The sequence below is a fragment of the Wyeomyia smithii genome, chromosome 1 (assembly GCF_029784165.1).
Source record: "Wyeomyia smithii strain HCP4-BCI-WySm-NY-G18 chromosome 1, ASM2978416v1, whole genome shotgun sequence".
NCBI lineage: Eukaryota > Metazoa > Arthropoda > Insecta > Diptera > Culicidae > Wyeomyia > Wyeomyia smithii.
The window spans coordinates 137,729,808-137,751,841 of record NC_073694.1 but is presented as its reverse complement, the minus strand read 5'-3'; the positions used below and the strand labels follow the sequence as shown (position 1 = coordinate 137,751,841).

The 22,034-nt window shown below is 39.6% G+C and overlaps 2 protein-coding genes across 6 annotated transcripts; one reads left to right on the top strand and one right to left on the bottom strand.

The window, feature by feature from the left end:
* Window positions 1–7,841: 7,841 nt before the first annotated feature.
* Window positions 7,842–19,327, bottom strand: LOC129733967 (elongator complex protein 6). Its single transcript, XM_055695621.1, has 2 exons — window positions 19,149–19,327; window positions 7,842–8,622 (listed from the first exon to the last, which is right to left on the bottom strand). Exon 2 carries the CDS (start codon window positions 8,605–8,607, stop codon window positions 7,882–7,884), a length of 726 nt encoding a protein of 241 aa, XP_055551596.1. The 5' UTR covers window positions 8,608–8,622; window positions 19,149–19,327; the 3' UTR covers window positions 7,842–7,881.
* On the top strand, window positions 9,457–21,754 carry LOC129733966 (mitochondrial dicarboxylate carrier). Of its 5 annotated transcripts, none has more exons than XM_055695618.1 (5): window positions 9,457–9,596; window positions 20,250–20,603; window positions 20,664–20,790; window positions 20,895–21,027; window positions 21,090–21,754. In XM_055695618.1, the coding sequence occupies exons 2-5, from the start codon at window positions 20,318–20,320 to the stop codon at window positions 21,408–21,410; spliced, it is 867 nt and encodes a 288-aa protein (XP_055551593.1). In that variant the 5' UTR covers window positions 9,457–9,596; window positions 20,250–20,317; the 3' UTR covers window positions 21,411–21,754. The 5 variants fall into 5 exon arrangements, with proteins under 5 accessions (XP_055551593.1, XP_055551592.1, XP_055551591.1 ...); XM_055695617.1 differs by lacking the exon at window positions 9,457–9,596 and adding an exon at window positions 19,770–19,949; XM_055695616.1 differs by lacking the exon at window positions 9,457–9,596 and adding an exon at window positions 19,908–20,067.
* Window positions 21,755–22,034: the final 280 nt, after the last annotated feature.

Genomic DNA, 22,034 nt, shown 5'->3' with positions numbered 1-22,034 from the left:
AACATTCAAATGAAGCAGCTAATCCTGTTTGCGTTAAACAACACATATAAAGATAGAAGACTTATATACACTGATGCATCAAAGAAAGGCGAAAGCTCTGGAATAGGAATTTTTGTTGCTAGCACTAGAAAAAGATTATTCTTTCACCTCATGAATGAGGTAAGCATAACAGGAGCTGAACTAATAAACTAATAAACAATGATGAAAGTTTAGAACAGCACGTTATTTTCACGGACTCCAAGTCAGCATGCGAAATCCTAGACAATGCGAAACAACAATCGAAACGAGGAGAGATAATCAACGATATCCTGGTGCTGGCATCCCGCTGGAAGGTGTCCATACAGTGGATTCCTAGCCATGTCGGTGATAAAGGCAATGACTTGGCAGACGACCTTTCCAAGCAAGGAGCAGAGGGAAAACACTGCGAAACATTAGAAAATTCGATATCATATAGCGATGTGTACTGGATCCTGAAAAAACGAAAACAATTTCAAGCTAACGATTGGTACAAAGAATATGGAAAGGAAAAAGGAAAAACCTTCATAGGTATACAAAATGAAATCAATGATAAGCCATGGTTCACCAATCAAAATCTGAACGGAACTCAAGTTCGTCTATTAAATCGTCTCATGGCAGGTCACGATTGGTCGAAGTTCTGGCTCGCCAAAATGAAATTGGCGGACAACTCAAACTGCGAGAGGTGCGGCGTTCCGGAAACCGCTGAGCATTTAATTTTGCACTGTGCAAAATACGTGAATAACAGGACAATATACTCCTTTGCTGGAAAATATTCTAACCAATGGAACTATTCAAATCAAAAAAACTAGAACAAATTAAAGAAATATGCCACTTTGTAAAAGACACAAAACTCAACTTGTGATATCTGTACAACCTTGCACGTGACACAGGGCATATAGTCGCTGCAACTGGCCCTGCTACAATCGAACTGACAGCGAAGGCTTCAGTACGAAAACAGAAAGAAGAAGAAGAAGAACATTTTAAGCCAAGTCATCGATCGTTTCACTAGATATCTGTACTGTGGTGGAAAAATCCAAACGATCAACGATTATATTTCGTTTTGCAACTATTTCATTTTCAATAGCTGTCAACGCTGCTTCCGGACTTTCTTGTTCTGCCGGTGTCAACTCAAAGTTGAAGTATTTTTTCCTTGCTGGTTCACCAATAACTGACAGCAGAAAAGGTGGCCATTTTTTCCGCTGGCAATTGGTTCATTCCAACAGCATTGGAATAAGCTTTCCAGCTGTTCACAAAAAAATCCCAATTTTGCTCCATATCACCATCCAGAACTAAAGGTGAAGGTTGGGGTACTGAAAAGTTTCCTCCGAACGATTGAGCATTGGTTGCTGCTCCTGTAGTCTGTTGCATGCCCACGAGAAGCTAGCTGAAAAGCCTTGTCTGATGCTCCATGAACATTTGGAACTGCCCCGAATCCATATCGAAATAGATCGTTTTTTTTGGCTGGTCACTTTTTCTGAAAATGGCTGTTTGAACACGTTTGGACGCGTTAAGTTTTCACGAACTTACGGACGAAAAGCACTTTACTCGCGATATCGATGACGCCAAGAAAATGCACTTAAAAGCACGCGATTGCTTCTGACACCATGTTTTATTCTCATATATTCAAACTACAGAATGTCTTTTTAAAGATTTGGATTTATTCGATGTTACTCTTTTAGCTGCTAATGAGAGAATGAAGTACAGAATTGATGCCAGCCAAACAGGTAGCGTTTTATCTCTTACATAGACGAGGGGTTATTGAATACCGAAACAGGACGCCTCAGTTGCTAGATCCTCCTCGAGCAATGATTTTGGCGATTGGTGGCCTGAATGATAGAATTCCAGAGTGTGCAGCCATAAAATGAGGTTGCAAGATATACTGAGTACAAGGAAGCGTTTTAAAAAATAGTGAGTGAGTGGCAGGCACTCGAACCGCGGACGTTTTCCTGAACTTTTTCGGTTGACCAATAAATATTCATCGATTCCCGGAAATACGGTACATACGGAACGCAGTGTGAGCCAATATAACTTGAATAATCCTTACCTACCGGAACAAAATATGACTACACACTTAGATTTTATTGCCGAGAACTCAACAGCTGATAAATTCAGCGAACTGTTTTACAAATTTTCGGTAGAATTTGCATAAACTTCGGCAGACGACATGTCATTACATGCTGGTTCACGGTAAATCGATATATTTGCTGAATGTTCGTCGAAATATATTGCTGATATTTGTTTAAAAGTTCGCCGAGCTCGATCAGCTGTTGGGAAGTTTATCGAGATGAATTAAGTGTGTAAGACAATTTGACACATTATATATTTTAGTCAGTACCTTATGCAAAGAAATCATGAACCGTACAACTAAATTTCCGTATATTGAATTGAATGAAACTGTTGTTTTTTGTTTACACAACACAAAAATCACTTTTCATAATTTTCTGAAAAAAGTTGCCTCGAAATCACGGCGAATTTAGAATATTTTCTGTTTTGCCACCCGCGGGTTTTCAACTTTTTTCCACTAGTTACCACTGTCAAACCGGTGTTATAAAATGTCGCAATATATCAGACTAATGCCGAGTAATTTTCACCATATTTTACTATTACATGTGGTTTTACTATTACAAGCTGGGTTTGATGAAGAAAAATTCACAAGCTGGGTGTAAAAACAAATGCGAGGTCTCCAACCTTCCGAAGCAAGAAATAACGCTACTGCGTCCGATCTCTAAGTTAGGAGCGGCGGATCAACGTTCTGAAGTCAGCGTGAGACTTTAACCGATGATCTGGCCAGATAGCCTGTACGCCTTTCTAATGATAACGGTACCTTCTTCCCCGCAAAAATATTCACAAAACTACCTGTAGATCACCCGACCAACAGACAAAGAATCAAATTGACCACGTTCTAATCGACGATAGATTCTTCTCCAACATTCGCACCTACCGTAGCACGAATATATTCGGACCACTTCTTAGTAGCTGTATACATGCACTAAAATCTCTCGACGGTGCATAATCATGCCGAAGCCCAACGCCGCTACCAAATATTTAGCAACTGCGGGACGCCGGGAGCGAACATGGAACGATACCGACGATCACGGAACAGCCAGAACTTAGTTCTCCGAATGAAGAAGCATCAACAAGAGGACTGAAAACGCGTAGCGATGGGAGAGCTGTACCAAGCTAACAACACTCGGAAGTTCTGCCAGAAGATGAACAGCTTTCGAAACGGACGGCAACCTCCTTACGGACGAGTGTGAGATGATCAAAAGATGGCGAGGCGGGATTCAAAAGTAATCTCGAGAACAGCTATGGTAGATTATGCACGACTACGAATTTCTGGACAAATTAATGCGACTAGTCAAAGCGACGATGGATCGAGTGATGTGTGTGGTTCGAGTATCCGATCTCTCGAGCCCCTTAGAAACTTGAAGAGGTTTAGAGTGATGGTGTCTCATGCCTACCGTTTGATATTGCTCTGGAAGGTGTAATTAGAAGAACAAGGATTCCAAAAGTCGGTACAACTGTTTTGCATTATGGCAGGAAATCGGGCATACTTTGGTCTCCGGTGGACGCTCCAATAAAGTAGAATTCGCCACCGTATCAAGTTGACCATCTGTACGACGATGGTCCGCTACAGCCATGAGACATGGGCTATGTTCATGAAGGATCAACGCGCCCTTGCGGTCTCCGAGCGGTAGGTATTGCATACCATCTTTGGTGGACTGCAGATGGAGAACGGAACGTAGAGAAGGCGAATGAACCACGAACTGCATCTATCTACCACACCGTTAAGGTGGTTCTTGAAACCAATCCGTCAGGGACGAGACGGGAAATGTTCGATAGACCAGGCGTAAGACAAACTGCCCATCCTACGTAGACTAGACTTGGCGATCTGCAGCCATGGACCTAGTGGAGTGGAAACGACTCTTACGTATGCAGGGGCCTGCCTATGACTCCTGCCGGAGCTTGTGATATCTTACTGTGAAAGAAACCACAAAGTCCCGTACGCGGGGTCAAGCGACTTCACGGAATACTTGCTAGAGCAAGATTACCTTTATTAAAATCATCCAACTGAATTCTACGCTAAAAGCTCTAATAAAGCATAACTGCGTGCAATTACTATTTCAGTCTAGTGCTGTGAGAGTTGTATGTCGCGAATTCTCTCATTCTGGGAAAAAAGCTCATGTTCAGGATACTATATGCAACAGACAGTTGCCTCGAGTGTCTAAGATGTCTATTGGTAAGGAATGAAAACTACCTTTTTTCTAATTCTGGCCTGTTCACATACAGTGAAGGCGACACCGCGGCTTGATACTTTCTGGTAGGTTTGGGTAACTTCCAGACGTTACAGACGTGAGGTCGTTTAGAGGACCAAACGTTGACTCGGATCATTATTTCGTGGTATCCAAGATTCGCGTCTGGTTGTCCAACGTGTTAAAATCCAGGACGACAAGGAGGGTACAGTTGAACATCCAGCGGCTATCTACAGGAAAAGTGGCTACAGAGTCTCTGCAGAAGGTTAATGAGTGAATCGAGGATCAAGCTCGAGGTAACCTGAATGCGGAGGCAGAAGGCTTCTCCAGGCACGATGCGAGGAGCTTCTACAAGAAGATTAATGGAATCAGGATCCGAAACGTGTCATGTGACACATGATACAACGGAGGTGGCCAGGCGTTGGAACGAACACTTTAGTGTGCTGTTGAATGGTGAAGAAAACAGCGTAGTCGAAAGGAGCAGGATGGTGATTGAGGATGATGGCAAAGCTGTGGACCCACCTTCCATGAACGAGGAGAAGCAAGCAGTGAAAGAGCTGAAGAACTGCGAGGTAGCTGGTAAGGACGGCATTCCAGCCGAACTCTTCAAAGTCGGGAGCAAACAGCTGTATCGTGCTTTACACTGGATCATGCTGAGAGTGTGGTCCGATGAAGAATTCCCAGATAACCAGTAATCGTATATAAATGGCAATTCAAAATCGTATAAACATCCAGTTTCAATTGAAATTGTATAAAGTTCATGTTATGATCAGTTCAAGTTATTTTTCATCATATATGGGTCGTACAGTCCGCGATATATGACTGCATATTGTTCCTCGTATAAATGCACAAAAAAAAATCAGGTTTCATCGCGGTAGAGTTGTTTACAATGCTAAGCTCAATTGCGGTGCAAAATTGTAGAGTTTCTAATTTGTGTGATCCACGTTGACATTTATATTCCTTGAAAACTTCTATAGCAGTTGTAAGAAGATTGCATAATGAATTTTATACAATTTACTTTTTCGTGACAGTTAAAATTGTCTATTATGAAACACGAAATCGTTGAGTAGTAAAGAATGATAATGTCAAATTAAATCCAAACTAAAATGTTCCTTTCAGCAACTCTGGTTTTTAAAATCTTGTTTCGGAAAGGTATAAGGAATTGGGTATTAAACACGAACGCAGTTTTGACTAAATGAAAATTCGCCAAAAAAAAATGGCACATACATTTAATACATTTTTTAATGTTTATTGATTGCAATTGCTTGAATCGCTTAACAGTTGAAAAGGAGGTCAATGCATATCGCATGTTATTTTTTATTCGTATATGAGGCGATATTGAGTTACATATTGCACCAGAATCTATAAATAGATTTGGGTCAACATTGAAGACAATAAGTGACATTATATACGATTTACATGCTCATACGATTTAGGGCGTTCAACAGTACTAGATAAAATTCGTTGACACGCAGCATCGTAAAATGACTCTGAGGATAGAGAATAGGAGCAGTGATCGGAACATTGGGGGTTCGAGGCTGAACACGGCCTTGTAAAATATAATGAAGAAAAATGCCGCATCCAAACCGCAACAATTAATACAATACATACCAGAGACTGTACTATGTTGAATGACACGCGACTTGTCATTAAAAAGAAATTATAAATGAAATTTTTGCTACACAATTTTATGTTTTTTATTATTTAGAAAATGTAGGTTGTATGTAATGCAAAATTTATTCGCAGTACAGGTTACACACTGCTGCGTTTCAGTTCGTAGAGCATCGTAGTAGAATCATAATACCGGTGAAACGGAATTGTATGTATGCTCAAATTATGGCAATAGAAAATTGTACTAAGTAGCAAACAGAGTTGTTCATTACTCAGATTTTATGCAAAAGGTAATTTTTATAGAATTGTAAAATATGAAATAGAAAGTTGTATACCCTAAACTGCGCAAACCAATTTGGTACGTATATTGCCTCCACTTTGGTACTTATAAGCTCATATAGAACGTTATATACAACTTTATCAGATTGTACAAGGGTGCTTATATCTCAACAACAACTGAAATATACGGACCAAATTGTTGACTGGGTGACCCCCGGACTGGTTGGAGGGTCTCATATGTCCGATCTACAAGAAAGGCCACCGCCTGGACTAAAAATTAACGGGGCATAACCCTTCTCAATACCGGATACAAAATTCCATCCCGTATTCTGTTTCGTAGACTGAGACCGTTGCAGGAGACCTTTGTTGGCGAATACCAAGGTGGTTTTCGAGGGAGACGTTCCACTACGAACCAAATGTTCACCCTGCGACAGAACCTCGATAAATTTAGAGAATTCAACTTGCAGACTTACCATCTGTTCATACACTTTAGATACAGTTAAGAGAAATATGTTTGTCAAATTATGCTCGACCATGGTTTCCCAACAAAACTAATTAGACTGATACGTGCCACCCTTGAAGGCTCTACATCATGCGTCAGGATAGCCGGTGATATATCGAACTCCTTCGTGACGTTAGATGGTTTGAAGTAGGGATACGTCAAACTTATTGTTCAACATCGCATTGGAGGGTGCTATACGGCTGGCGGCACCATCGTTACGAAGTCTCACTTGCTTCTAGGTTTTGCGGACGATACTGACATCATTAGTATCAACTGTAATGCAGAGGCCTTCGGACCGTTCAGAAGGAAAGCTGCGTGGTTAGGGCTCATCATTAACTCTGCCTAAACGAAATACATGCTGGCTGGTAGAGAGCGTGGTAGTCCGACGGATGCTGGTGCTGAGGTGGTGTTAGTGGGGGAAACTTTTAAAGTGGTCGACGAATTTATTTACATGGTTACGTTAGTGACATGTGACAATAAGGTTAGCCATAGATGAAGAAAAAAAAATAAGGTTAGCCGTGAGATGAAATTGCGGATAGCAGCTGCAAACAGGGCCTTCTACGGATTACGTAACTAGCTGAGGTCCCGTAGTCTGCAAATCCGTACTAACCTAGCACTCTACAAAACACTAATCCTTCCCGTGGCCCTCTACGGCCATGAAGCATGGGTTTTGCGTTCAATTTTTGGCGGCAACTAGAAAATGTATTTGGTGCAGCCGCATGAACCATGGAGTGTCAAGCGAATAAAACACGGCAGGTTGCAGTGGGCTGGGCATGTAGCTGAATGGCGAAAGAACGACCAGCGAAGACTATATTCAGCAGAAATCCCGACATAGGCCGTCGAATTCGAGGTAGACCCCGTACTCGTTGGATGTGTGCTGTCGACGAGGATGCCTGCGTGTCAAGGGAGTATGGAGGATAGTAGCCCAGGACGGCGTATTCTGAATTCGGCATTGGATCGATAATCGGTCTGTCGCTGTAAAAGTAAAGTGAGCTGCTGTTTCAATACTCATATCTCGAAACCATCAAACTTCTGTTGGCATATGACTAGCATGGATTATTTGTTTAAATATCAATCGTTTCATAAAGAAATGAGCAACAGTTCATCTCGCCCTCCCTGTTCGTCTTTTCTGCAGTACCCCTACTATGATTAATCAACTCATTAAGAAACTTATAGAGTAAATTTTAATTTTAATTTATTGTGTATTTCTCCCGACGCTCACACATGCTTGATGCCCACTTCTCCAGGTACGAAAACTTTGATGCTTCTATCATTTACCTTATACAGTAACGGTTTGTCCATCGTCCTCATGTTAATTAGTGAATTCTCCCGCCGGTTAATTCGACTCACGCTAAATCGTCCATCGACTTCTCGGAAATTGCCGGAAGTAAGTTGCTCTAGCCGTATCTCGATCTCAGCCATATCAACCAAATTGTCACAAAGCCAATCGAACAGTTCGGCCGTATTCAATTTTATTACGATTGAGTGTTTGTTTGGCAATAAAACTAAGTCTTCTACCAAGTTAATCAATTCTGACTCGGTATGACCATAGCTGAGAAGAAAAGTGAGATCATCTATTAGTACTGTCGCTCCCGGTGATTGTTCCAAAAATGCCGTGATACACCTCCGAATAGTTCTTAAATCAGGACATACGGGATAAAGTCGAGCGACCTCCGCACTAACATCAAAAAAATGCAACTGTCCAGAATCTCGAGCCGGTCCCAGGTTGTAAGCTAACTTTAGGCAGGCACTGCTGTAGTGGCTATAGTTGTGGTGAGCTGCAATCAGTAGAACTCGTTCGTCGCGGGACACTTTGAGACGATTCCCCAGAACAGCTGCTATCAGGAAGCTACCGTCGACTGCCGAATGTTGCCGAACAAGAGTGAGGCCCGGAGGAAGGTTTTGTCCGTCTAGACCACATGCTGCCAGAAGCGCTTGAGCCATCTCTACCAATAGTCACTGTGAAAACAAAAAAGTTGAACATGAATCGTTTAATGGTAATTAGAAGTGATAAATTATTGGACAAATATTTTGGCGCGAAGGAGGTGAGATGAGTTTCGAGCCTGAGTAAGGCACTGAAAAGGATAAGACAAGCCATTTCTGGCAAACATCTCCTAAACATTTAATGATGGAAAACTTTTCGTATTCACTACAGTTCCACAAATTTCATTGTGAATTTGAAAAGTTTTTCATCCTCGTCCACGTTATGTTGCGTCAATGAGAGAATTATCTGCAAATGGACTAAATCAATAGGGGGATTCATGTCGAGCTCGTAAACAAATACCCAGCCGTAAAAATACTCACCTCCATTGACGAGTAATGGAAGATACACAGTTTACGGCTCGGTATTCGTATACGAGCTCGATGTGAAGACCCCTAATGTCTATGCGGGAGAAAAGAGGAAACACTTTACTAGGGTGACCATCGCTAGGCAATCAGCAAATTATAGTCCTTCTAATACTACTGCTGCTAAATTATATTAAATTACCATTCCGATGTTAAAATGTAAGCAAAACATTACGAAGTTAACAACAGAGATTAAAAATTTAGACCGAGTAAAATATCTGTTATATTCAAACAATTATTAGTTCCCAATAATGCTCTTGCTTGTTGAGTGTATGTTTCTCTGATCACAATGTTTGGATACCCTATGAGTTTGGCCTTTACAATGCTCGTCTGTCTAATCAGCGAATCGCGTCCGTTTCGGCCCTAGACTCGCAAGCGTACCGGCAAGCGTAATATGCTGTTATCTTTGCTGACAACTACCATCCAAACTGTAGGTACGACGACGCGCACAAACTCACCAACCGCTGATAATCGCGCACTCACGATTCTCTGATCGCCACCCGGAGTCGGTTAGTGTTAGACTAGAAACGAGACCTGTTCGAGTTAACCGTGAATCCCGCTAATCTAAGCTAAGGATAGTGTTTGAGGTGAGCATACGCGTGAAGTTTTTGGGACCAATTTAAGTTTCCTGTATATTTTGACGCTGCTGTGAACTCTACTCTGAAAGTTGTGTGCTAGATAAGCGTATTTTTTTGCAAAAGTGCGACGTGCTTGGTGAAATGCGTTTGTTTATTGCATTCAAGTGTTTTGATTTTGGGATAAGATCTTATGCAACAGCGGGCACCTTGTGTCAAGGCATTCAGTACCGGAATAATTCTATCAATTATTCTGCATTATACAATTGTGAATTAGTGCGTCGGTCAAAATGACTTTCTCGGCTAGTTTTCTCTCAAGCTCACCAAGTCCTAGATATGGCATTAGAGGGACCTCATGTTCGTTGAAAGGCAACATTTTACAATCAAAATTGGTAGCTTTCTTGATAAATTAGATTTTAGATAATTTTGGTTCCAACACCCACCGAACGTCTGAGATTGTACACACTTAGATTTTATTGTCGAGAACTCAACAGCTGATAAATTCAGCGAAATGTTCTACAAGTTTTCGGTAGAATTTTCAAGAACTTCGGCAAACGAAACGTCAATACTTGCTGGTTTACGGTAAATCGATATATTTGCTGAATGTTCGTCGAAATATATTGCTGACATTCGTTAAAAACTTCGCCGAACTCAATCAGCTGTTGGGAAATTTGCCGAGATAAATTAAGTGTGTACAAACGAAAATCCCGTTGTCGGTTATCAAACCAACAAACTTATTCATTTGAAGGAGGATGAAAAATATAGGTAAAACCCCGCTTCGTTTTTTGCCTAATTTTTAAAAACCAGGACTGTTTTGCACAAATGATTTTTTTGGATTTCATAAAACATTAATGTGAATGGTATTAGGAATAACGAGTTTACTTTATCCAATTTCATTATATTATTCTGTGATTTCTGGCAAGAACGCTGTTGAATATTCTCTTGTATTCGAATGTCGAATTCAAGATTTAGAGAAAATGATTTAAAGAAAATGAGAAAATGTTAATGTTACATTTTGTTCCCAAAACTTCTCAATTTTGAAATAATGATTTATGTTATCATTTGCGATATGTATTAGAAGATACACAGTAAAGTTCGAGACAGTGAAAGATTTCTTTAACCAAATACTTCTTAAATGTCGAGAAAGCAGGAATGAAAAACAAGAACAAATATTACGCATAGTTCCTTCCTAAACCAATTTTAATATTGTCAGATTTCCTTCCTACTTGCAAAAGTGGAAAATCTCTCCCAATGCTTCTAAAACTCAAATGATAATTTTCCCGCATAAGCCTAGGGCTTCTTTCCTCAAGCCAAACAATAATCACGTTGTCAAGATGAATGGGGTTATTTTAAGTTGGTCTGGCAAGGTTAAGTACTTGGGATTAATTTACGATAAAAAACTTATTTTCAAAGAGCATATTGAGAGTATACAAGCCAAGTGCATCAAATATACGAGATGATTATATCCTCTCATCAACAGGAATTCTAAACTTTGTTTAAAGAACAAACTTTTGATTTACAAACAAATTTTTAGACCAGTAATGCTTTATGCTGTACCGATCTGGTCAAGTTGCTGTTCAACAAGGAAGAAAACGCTCCAAAGGATTCAGAAAAAATCACAGGAGGGTTGTGTGCAAAGCCACGACCGCAAGGTTGAAGTAGAATACTTTTACAAGAAAGATAACCCAGCTGCTTGCGTGTCAGTCATTTCTAAATCGGATTTGTTTCGTATATACCGATTGTTAAGCACAGTATCAACAAATCGTAATAAACATCATACTGCTGTGCATTTGCAGCAGCATCAAACCTCAGTTGCAGTTTAATAATAACCATTCATTATGCTCTTCCAAATACATTTAGTAGCCTTGAAAAAGGGCGATTGCTGCAATTGCAACTTTCATTCAACTATTGCATAAATGCTTCATGGTCAGATATACCCGCTGCAACTACTACGCTATCCATAGCCATGCCACAGTTGTGGCCGCTATACGCTACCATTGGTATCCGCTGCCCCTGCATCAGCTGGCCTAGCTGCTATCGATGCTGAGATCCGCTGCAACTGGTGCGCTATCCATTGCTATGGTATCTTGCTGGTATCCACTGCACTGCTAGTGCTGCTGCTAAGAGAGGACGACTACTGTTGTCGCTTTCTAGAACTTTTATGAGCGGCTTCGGCTGAAACAGGCTCTTATATAGGCCAAATAGCATATTTTAAACTGCAAGGTATATAATTATGTCGACCGTGCTTGGGAAGCAATCTTATAACGACCAATCAGAAGTCTAGTTTTCCGTTTTGACAAGGCCCAATTATTTTCAATAGTACAATAGTTTGAATAATAAAAATACAAGTATCTTCAATTTAGAAGAATCTTAGAAGATTTTCCAATCTATTGCTGCAAGAACGAAGGAAATCTATCAATTACTAACCGATTTATTAGCATTTGAAATTGGACACATTTTTCACTTTTTTCGGTTTTAGATTTTCATTTCACATCCCTATGTAGCCGAACTTCCTGAGAGAAGTATTCTACTTCAAAATTGGCCAACTACAACAGAATTTGATTGCATCCCGCACAGAATGTCTGCTTGTGTTGATGCCAGAAAATTATTAACCTTCAATTATTTTTTTATTTGCCTTCAAAAAAGCATTTTGCTGTTCAAAATCGGTTGCTTATTACAACCTTTGAGCTGCCCTAACATTGGGGGAATTAAGATACACGGACAACATGCACTGTGGAAGCTATTTCACACTCAGTAAATTAGACGGGTGCGACAAATTTAAATTGCTAGGATGCAACACAGAATGCTTGCTTGCGTTGACAAAAATTATTAACTTTTAATGACTTGTTTATTTGCCTTCAAAAAGGCATTTCGATTTCCGAAACTGGATTTCCTGATGACAATCATCATGCTGCCCCAACACGGGGTGAATAATGGCTGTCTGGCGACACACGCTGAGAAAAACCGCGCTGCTCCTGAGACGTGGTGATCAACCACAGGGCTAGTGCTGCTGCTGAGGAAGGACGACTGCCGTTGTCGCTGTCTGATGCTACGCTATGCATAGCCATGCCACAGTTGTGGCCGCTATACGCTGGCCTAACTGCTGAGCAACTGCAACACTATCCGTAGCCATGCCACAGTTGTGGCCGCCATTGGTATCCACTGTAACTGCATCTGCTGGCCCTGCTGCTATCGATGGTGAGATCCGCTGGAACTGCTACGCCTATTCACAGCCATGCCACAGTTGTGGCCGCTTTCCGCTATCGCTGGTACCCACTGCTCGCTCCCGCTGCTGCTAAGGGAGGACTGCTGTCGTCGCTGTTCAGAACTGTTATGAGCGGCTCCGGCTGAAACAGGCTCTTATATAGGCCAAATAGCATGTTTTCAATTGCAAGGTATATGATTCTGTCGACCGTGCTTGGGAAGCAAGCATATAACGACCAATCAGGGTTCGAAATTTTCGTTTTGACAAGGCTTGACTATTTTCAATAGTACAATAGTGTGAATAATAAAATTACAATTATCTTATTTCGGGAAGAATCTTAGAAGATTTTCCAATCTATTGCTGCAAGAACGAAGGAAATCCATCGAATACTAACCGATTTATTAGCATTTGATATTGGACATATTTTTCACTTTTTTCGGTTTTAGATTTTCATTTCACATCCCTATGTAGCCGAACTTCCTGAGAGAAGTATTCTACTTCAAAAAATTCTGAAAATGAATTTGAAGCGTCCACCTTGGTTTGGTACACTCGAATTACATAGACTTACTGGTGTTGAACCATTAGGAGCTATGTCAAATAAAATTACTAACAATTTTCGACAAAAATTGCTACGATAAGCTCTCTTTATAGCCAATAAGTTAGCAATTAAGTTAGTTGTAAGTTTACTTCGCCTTTTCTGACAAGTAGGTTTAAATCCCTACGAACGATAAGTCCTAATTGAAAAAGCAAACGAATCCTGACAATTAAAATTACAATTTTTCTAAAAGTGTTGAGAAGTCACCATTTGTGATTGGACACACATACTCTTTACTTACTAATATTTATCATAAATACTTAAAAAAAATATATTGTCAGCATATGTGTTATTTGTAACATTTTGAAGTAGAATACTTCTCTCAGGAAGTTCGGCTACATAGGGATGTGAAATGAAAATCTAAAACCGAAAAAGTGAAAAATATGTCCAATTTCAAAGGCTAATAAATCGGTTAGTTTTCGATGGATTTCCTTCGTTCTTGCAGCAATAGATTGGCAAATCTTCTAAGATTCTTCCCAAAAGAAGATAATTGTAATTTTATTATTCACACTATTGTTCTATTGAAAATAGTCAAGCCTTGTTAAAACGAAAAATTCGACCTCTGATTGGTCGTTATATGATTGCTTCCCAAGCACGGTCGACAGAATCATATACCTTGCAATTTAAAACATGCTATTTGGCCTATATAAGAGCCTGTTTCAGCCGAAGCCGCTCATAATAGTTCTAGACAGCGACAACAGCAGACGTCCTCCCTTAGCAGCAGCACAAGTCCCAATCATGACAAGCAACTTACTATATTATTGAAAATGGTCAATCCTTGTTGATGCGCAAAATTCGATTGATCTGATTGGTCGTTAACATGTTTGCTTTCCAAGCACAGTCGACAGAAACATAGACCTTGCAATTTGAAATGTGCTATTTGTCAGAATAAGAGTAAGGATGGGAAATATCGACTGATATGGGTATCGATAGTTATCGATGATTTCTTACTCCTATCGATAAGTTTTTCATCCCTAAATAAGAGCCTGTTTCAGTCGAAGCCGCTCATAATAGTTCTAGACAGCGACAACAGCAGTCGTCCTCCCTTAGCAGCAGCACTAGCAGTGCAGTGGATACCAGCGATGGCGGAAAGCGGCCACAGCTGTGGCGTAGCAATGGATAGCGCACTATTTGCAGCGGATCCCAGCAACTATAGCAGCTAGGCCAGCTGATGCAGGGACAGCGGATACCAACGGCAGCGTATAGCGGCCACAACTGTGGCATGGCTATGTATAGCTCAGCATCGATAGCGGCTGATGCAGTGAGGCACTTTAGTGAAATGCAGTCTCTGTGTGATAGTGGGCACTAGTAAATGCATTCAATGAAAAGTTGACTCATTTTGACAACATGTGAGCCGTCTAGTTTTGAGTGTTATATCAGCATTTCACTGTTTACTTTATCACAACGAATACTTTGTTCGCACTGTCATGACAACGCAAAGATGTAATCGGCATCTTATCCCATACTAAATTGAACAACAAATTGTCCTTTTCAGGATGTTAATTTACATTTTCAAATTTGTAAAACTTATAAATTTTACTTTAGTTTCGTGTCTCAAAACGTACTGAATTATCTTTTCCTTCAGTCATGAGCACGACATCCGAAAAAATTTCATCTAAAATTTAAAAATTTTCAAGCCCCAACCATGGCAAGCAACTTACTATATTATTGAAAATGGTCAATCCTTGTTAAACCGCAAAATTCGATTGATCTGATTAGTCAACGTTTATTTACTAGAAAAAATGACTGATACGCAAGCAGCCGGGTTATCTTTCTTGTAAAAGTATTCTACTTCAACCTTGAGGTCGTGGCTTTGCACACAACCCTCCTGTTTTTTTGATATTTTCCTAAGTACCTTTTGATAAAATCCACATAATTCATATAAGATTGATTATCTTATGTATTTTCTCATCCCTTAGAAATTTTGGATTATTTTTTGGTCATTAGTTACGATTATTTAGTGAATATCGAAAGTAAAATGAACTAAAAATAACTTAAAACCTAGCTTAAAAATGCAAAAATGTTCAATACTTGTTGAGCAATTTATGGTTTTTAAGATAACCATATTCATGAGATAAACTTTTAATCACCATTAGCAGTAGTATTGCAGTTTTTCTTCGATTGCACACAAATAGAAATGTTCGAATGGAAGTGTATCGTTGCAATACGAAAAGTACTGCTGCAGTACGAATAGAAGTGTATCACTGAATTGTACGAATGGAAGTGTGCCGCTGCAATCATAGAAGAAAGAGATCTGCGGCACTCGGCTCCACATATACTGTTCGGTACTGTTGCTATTACCCGCATGTTTTTTTAAGACATCAGTTTTTATTACGCTCTAACAGCAGGTTTAGAAATTGTTCAAAAAAAAAGTTGTTTCAAACTTTTCGAAACCCCTTTACCTTGGAGACTTCAAATCAGTCCAAGTTCATGGAAGCAAACATAAATTGACCTATTGGGAAAGGGAGACTTTGTCAGTTTTGTTTGATAATTATACAGATAATGTCACAGGGAATGGTTGGTGTTTATTCACTTCGCCTGTGTTAGGAATGCTGGTATGTGATTGGTTCATTGTTCGCGAAATAATAACGATAACTACACAGTAAAAAAAATTTACATTACTTTAAATGCACATAAATGGAGCATTAGAAACCACGTAATATTCCGTGTGTCATTATATTCACATGCAAAGTAAATGAATATATTGTGAATTTGCATGCATATTTATATTCGAAGCTTTAAGTTTATATCAATTAACGTACAAATTTACATGGCTTAAAACGATTCTGTATTGTACATTATTAACGGTGTGAAAATGTATATGTTTTTCACTTTATGTGCTAGAAATCGTTATGTGCTTTCATTTGTATTAGTTGTAAATTTCATATTTTGGTACTGTGTAGCATATTACAAAATTGTCCAACATTTTATCTAACTAACGTCATATTGGCAGTGGTGGGCACCATTCCGCTAATTCGCTAATTAGCGACGCTAAAATTCAGTTAGCGATTTAGTGATTTCGCTAATTTTTGAGCTGGTTAGCGAAACTGTTAGCGTCGCTAAAATTTTGGCCTTCGAAACGCTAATCGCTAATTCGCTAAATTTTGTAGAGAAGCGACAATAGAAATATTTAGAAAAACTGTGAATTGCTGATGGCGTACGTAAATTGCTTCGAATAATGAACATACTTTACTGCAAAAGTTACTTTTGTCAGTTTTTTTACCCTAGAATGGAGTTCCAGTTATCGTACAAGCCACAGGAGCATTTTGAAGAACAAGCACAAGGTCTAGATTGAATTTTCGCCACATCAAGAACTTTGGTAAATTGCAATGCGCTTGAAATTATGACAACTTTGGTACTACTTTTTCGATTCAGATAATAATTGAATTTTTATGAAAACATTCCTAAGAGTATCTATTTTCAATGCAAGCTAAATAACTTTTGTTATTCTGGCAAGTAATTGTTTTCGTATGTTTAACCAAAACAGATCAAAGTGGTCCAAATCTTACAAAACACGAGCAATAAATATAGCGATATGACTATTTACATATTAAAAAGTTAGCGATTAGCGATTAGCGAGAGCTCCGCTAATGTGGGTTTAGCGTTTAGCGATTATCGAGCTAAATTTTCCGGTTAGCGACTTAGCGATTAGCGTCGCTAAATTTTCGGTTAGCGGTGCCCACCACTGCATATTGGTTATTGCTATCCATCTTGTAGTTATGCTGTTATTATCGTTTGAAGCCTGACGGAACATTTGCCCGTTTCATTTCAAATTTTACAGAATGAATCCTAGTAAAGAAAACAAAGACGTAGTCCCGTAAAAATACCCTAAAGCTCAAACTGGAAAAAATGAGATTTATTTTTTCAACCGTCTTTGTAGATTTTGATGCTTCTAGAAGCCTCGAAAGTGCCAGAAACTTCAGTTAAGTTTTCCCATAAACAAACAGAGGAACCGACGAAATTGACGAGCTATTACTCTGTGGTCTTTTGAGGCGTCGCACAGTGTGTCTAAATCGAGAAACGGACGGCAAAACTATTTTCCCAAGTTCTATGTTATCCATATCTTCTAGAAAGTTGCTTCGTTTACTGCTGTCCTTCATATGCTTTAATGGAATTAGTTACAGATTTCGTCGTATAGAGGGCGCCATACCTAACTTTTGAACATGACTTGCTAGACGAATAGTTTCTTCTGCAGAGTTGTGTAAAATTTTATTAAGAAACTGTTTGCTGAATACCTCAAACCTCTAGAAATTGAGATTTCAGAGCTACAAGACGTTTTCTAAGAAGGCTTTTTGAAAACAGTTTTTCATCCATATGTTCAACTCTAAGGCCTAAAACATGACTGTATATAATTGAGAGTGACGTGGTAAATCAAGGTGAACAATTTCTAGTGATATATTGGTTATTATATACAGTATTCATGAGTAAAAACTGGAAAAAAGTGTTTTAAAGGCTTTTTTATTTGAGTTGAAACTCGAAAAGACGCAAACGAATCCAAGCTTCTATGAAGCCATCCGATAGAGTACGTTTCTGACTAACAGAAAAACACAAAATTCAGTGGGTTATTTGTAGTTTTGAATATATGGCCGATTTGTAGTTTTCAAAACTACACCGATTTTTACATGCATCTGTGCGCTCTTTATAGCACACAGACCGGCGCGTACAATACGTTTCCGTTTCTATGCCCAACGAAAAGACACCACAATGGGGCTAAATGTAGAAACGAACGGAAATAAGAAATTTTGAAGTCCAAAGTTATCAGTATCTTCTAGAAAGTTGTTTCGTTTACTGTTGTTCTTTATATGCTTCAATGCAACCTGCTTCAATTTTCACGATATAGAGGGCGCCACACCTAACTTTTGAACGTGACTTGCTAGACGAATAGTTTCTACTGCAAAGTTGTGCAGAATTTTATTACAAAACTGTTTGCTGAATACCTCGAACCGCTTACTTCCGCTATAATCCTTAGAGATGCAAAGGTTAACTAGGCCTATGGTAAAAATGACTGTAACATTTCCCCCTTTCCTTCTCTAACCGTCCGTAATAATGTAGCCGTACATTGAGATGGGTAAATCAATCCCATAATGAAATAACACGCTAGGAATAAAAATTAAATACAAATGTATTGGAAAACGGAGTGATAATTTCAAACCACATTGTAACATGTACAATCGTCTGCGCAAAATCTATTTGCTTAACCCTGGAAAAATGGGGCTCTATTACAGAAGACGAGTCGAGCAACTCGCCTCGCCTCCAGTCACTGATGAGACGAGTGAAGTGTTGTATTACAGAACGCGAGTGAATTCTGGCTGATGACAGCTGTGTCACTAACGAGTCGAGCAGTTTCGCAGACGAGCTACTCGTCTTAAATCCATCCGATCGGCCATCTGTAACACCAAAATTGGTCAGACGAGTAACTCACCGCTTGCCTCGTCCTTTGTAATAGGCCCCATAATCGTATTTTGATATGCGTAAAAATATAATCATGCGTAAAATTGACTTAAAACTTTTGAGTTTTTGATGAATAATAATTACGGTGTCAAAACACATCGATCATTAAAATTTAAATTTTAGTGATCATCACTAAAATTTAAATTTTAATATTTTTTAATAGATTAAAAGCAAAACGATGCACTGTTAGGAACAAAAATGAGCAATATTGGTGAACGCACCAACTTTTTCCAGGGTTAAGAAAATTTTCGATTGATCTGATGTGACATATGAAACGAGTTAAGAGCATAGCAACAGAGGCAGAAAAACTTACCTTAGCTGGAATCGCTCAGTCAGTCTAACAGGAAAGATAAACTACCTTCAGCGGAATCAGTGATCAATTTGCAGAATAAACGTTTCGAGTCGGAAAAACAATTTTATTATCACCTGAAAGAGGCAGACTTGTTAACTACAAACAAAAACATAAAACAGCTGAGATTGACAGCACTGCAGTGCTTTTCACCACGAGGTTGTTGCCGGCCTTTATCAATGATAATTATATAAGGTGCGGACATCATTAGTATCAAAAACCATTCACACATGTGAATATATAATGCAGCACTAGCGATTTTCCTTTATTTATTTACTCTGAATAAAAATTAAAAATAGTAGGAAGGCAAAAAGTTAAACCTCTACTATAAATTTAGTTTCATCGCATTGTATCGTAACATTTTCTTCATAAAAATTGCAAATACATAAATTACTTGATTCGAGATTAAGCTTTCAGAATGGTGATTTCGTGAACGGCGAAAGCACAAGTTAGCATTTATCAGTTTGAAACAATCACAACTAGAGGGCTACCTAATGGATTACAAGCCTTTGTATAAAGAGAAAATTATTTCTTAAATTTGTTACGAGTCATAGATACCATCATTCCAAGCCGATAATATTAACTTACACGAGAGAAGTGCGTCAAATGGTCACTAGGTTTTCCTCTCCGGTTTTCCCGTTTGAGCGCTGTTAAAGTTAAAGTGTTTTGTGCCGCACAGCAGCGTGCTGTCAGTTTCTAAGCTTACGTCATGCTTTACATTCGTTCGGTTCCCAACTAGCCTACACGGACGGTGCACGACTAGCGGTACAGTAACCTTTTCGTCTTCTTTATCTTTATATTTGAATATGTTCCTTTATCTAAAAATAAATACAAAATCGGCAAGTGAAAAGAGAAGCATCTACGCAATCCGCGTTGACAGTAGGTAGTTATGTTTTGCATCAAAAGAGGAGTGTCTGGTGGTGACAAATTTAACTTACCCAATGCCGACACGGCACTACGTTTACAGCTGTTGCGTCACTCACATGCGATGTGTTCTGACCTTGAAAACGGATGAGATGGCAGATAATGTAACAGAATTGACAATGAGTGATCTATCGCTTGCAGGGTTTCCTCGAACTAAGCACCAGGTCAGGCCGGGTTAGTTGTCCCTTCCAGCACAAGCTTGCTCCAGAATGGCTGATGATAAAAAGAAGCGGGTATCCTATTGGTACTTCGGTGGGCTGGCTAGTGCCGGAGCTGCTTGCTGTACCCATCCGTTAGATTTACTGAAAGTCACACTGCAAACTCAGCAGGAAGGTAAGATATCGCTTCTGCAACTGACCGGAAAGGTAATTCGAACGCAAGGCGTTCTGGCTCTGTATAATGGCCTGTCAGCGTCGCTACTGCGCCAGCTGACCTATTCCACTACTAGATTTGGCATCTATGAAGTTGGTAAGCAGGCCATGGGCAACGATTCAGGTGAGGCAAAGGTTGATACCGTGAATACTGGTTTTATTTTTCATGATTTTGCTTCCGTAGGGTTCCTTGGGAAGGCTGTACTGGCTGGGGCAGCTGGTGCTGCGGGTGGTTTCGTAGGAACCCCTGCGGATATGGTAAACGTGCGCATGCAAAATGATATTAAACTGCCAGTGGATCAAAGGAGAAAGTAAGTAAAATTTACGTAGCGTTCATTCATCATTCATTCAAATCCCTCCCGCATAACTCTATCTAGCCAACATAAACGGAAAACTTTCATGTTTTGCATTTTAGTTACAAACATGCCATTGACGGTCTGTTCCGTGTCTTCCGGGAAGAAGGATTTACGCGTTTATTCTCCGGGGCCTCAACTGCGACATCCCGTGCCGTATTTATGACTATTGGGCAACTGTCTTTCTACGATCTGGTATATCAGGATGTGTTTTTTAACTCTTGAGCATAGTTTGCCCATCATTTCGTAATTTACAGGTTAAGGATCTTTTACTTAACTCCGGCTACTTCGGTGACAACCTAACCACCCACTTCCTATCGTCGCTGACAGCTGGTGCCATTGCAACTACCATGACGCAACCGTTAGATGTTCTAAAGACGCGCGCTATGAACGCCAAACCGGGCGAGTTTGCAAACGTTTGGGAGATCGTCAAATACACGGCTCGGCTGGGACCGCTGGGATTCTTTAAGGGTTACGTGCCAGCTTTTGTTCGGCTGGGACCACACACTATTCTCACATTCGTATTCCTTGAGCAGCTGCGCATGAACTTGGGTTATTTGAAGCCAGAGAAAAAGTAGTTTTAGTCACGACACTGATTTTATGGAGCTTGGTGGTGTATTGTTGCGTTTTTGGTGTGGCGTGTATTGTTTGCAGGGCAAAATCATGCTACGGGTCCGTGCAACGTTTCTGTGCATTTCTGTCGTTTCTTATCTGTCTACTAAATGGAATCGTAAGCCGAAGGCTAAAACTGAAAACTTATAGAACTACTCTACAAGAGATATGAACGTGAATCAACGAACCGGAACATTCCACTGACGCTAGCCTCATAGGTATAAATGTTTAATTTTTATCTTTTTTCTGTTTATTGTGAATTTCAAAGTCTATAATCTATTGAAAATACAGAAACCAAACACATATGAAATTTTGTTTCGACTGTGGAAAAACTTCACAAGACAGCTTCGAGGAAATTTGTCGCCAAATTGACTATGAAACCAAGGTTGAGTATACATCTTTACCCTACATTTTTTGATATTTCAAAGATCTCTAACGTCGTTGAAAAAATAAAGTTATTGGCCCTGACACAAGTAAAAGAAATTTTCAAGGCTGTTCGCACCTACACGAATTCTCATATACAATTGTCAATTTATGTGTGAAAACAAAAGCAAAAATATTTCCCTCCTTCACTTTCGCAAGTAAAAACC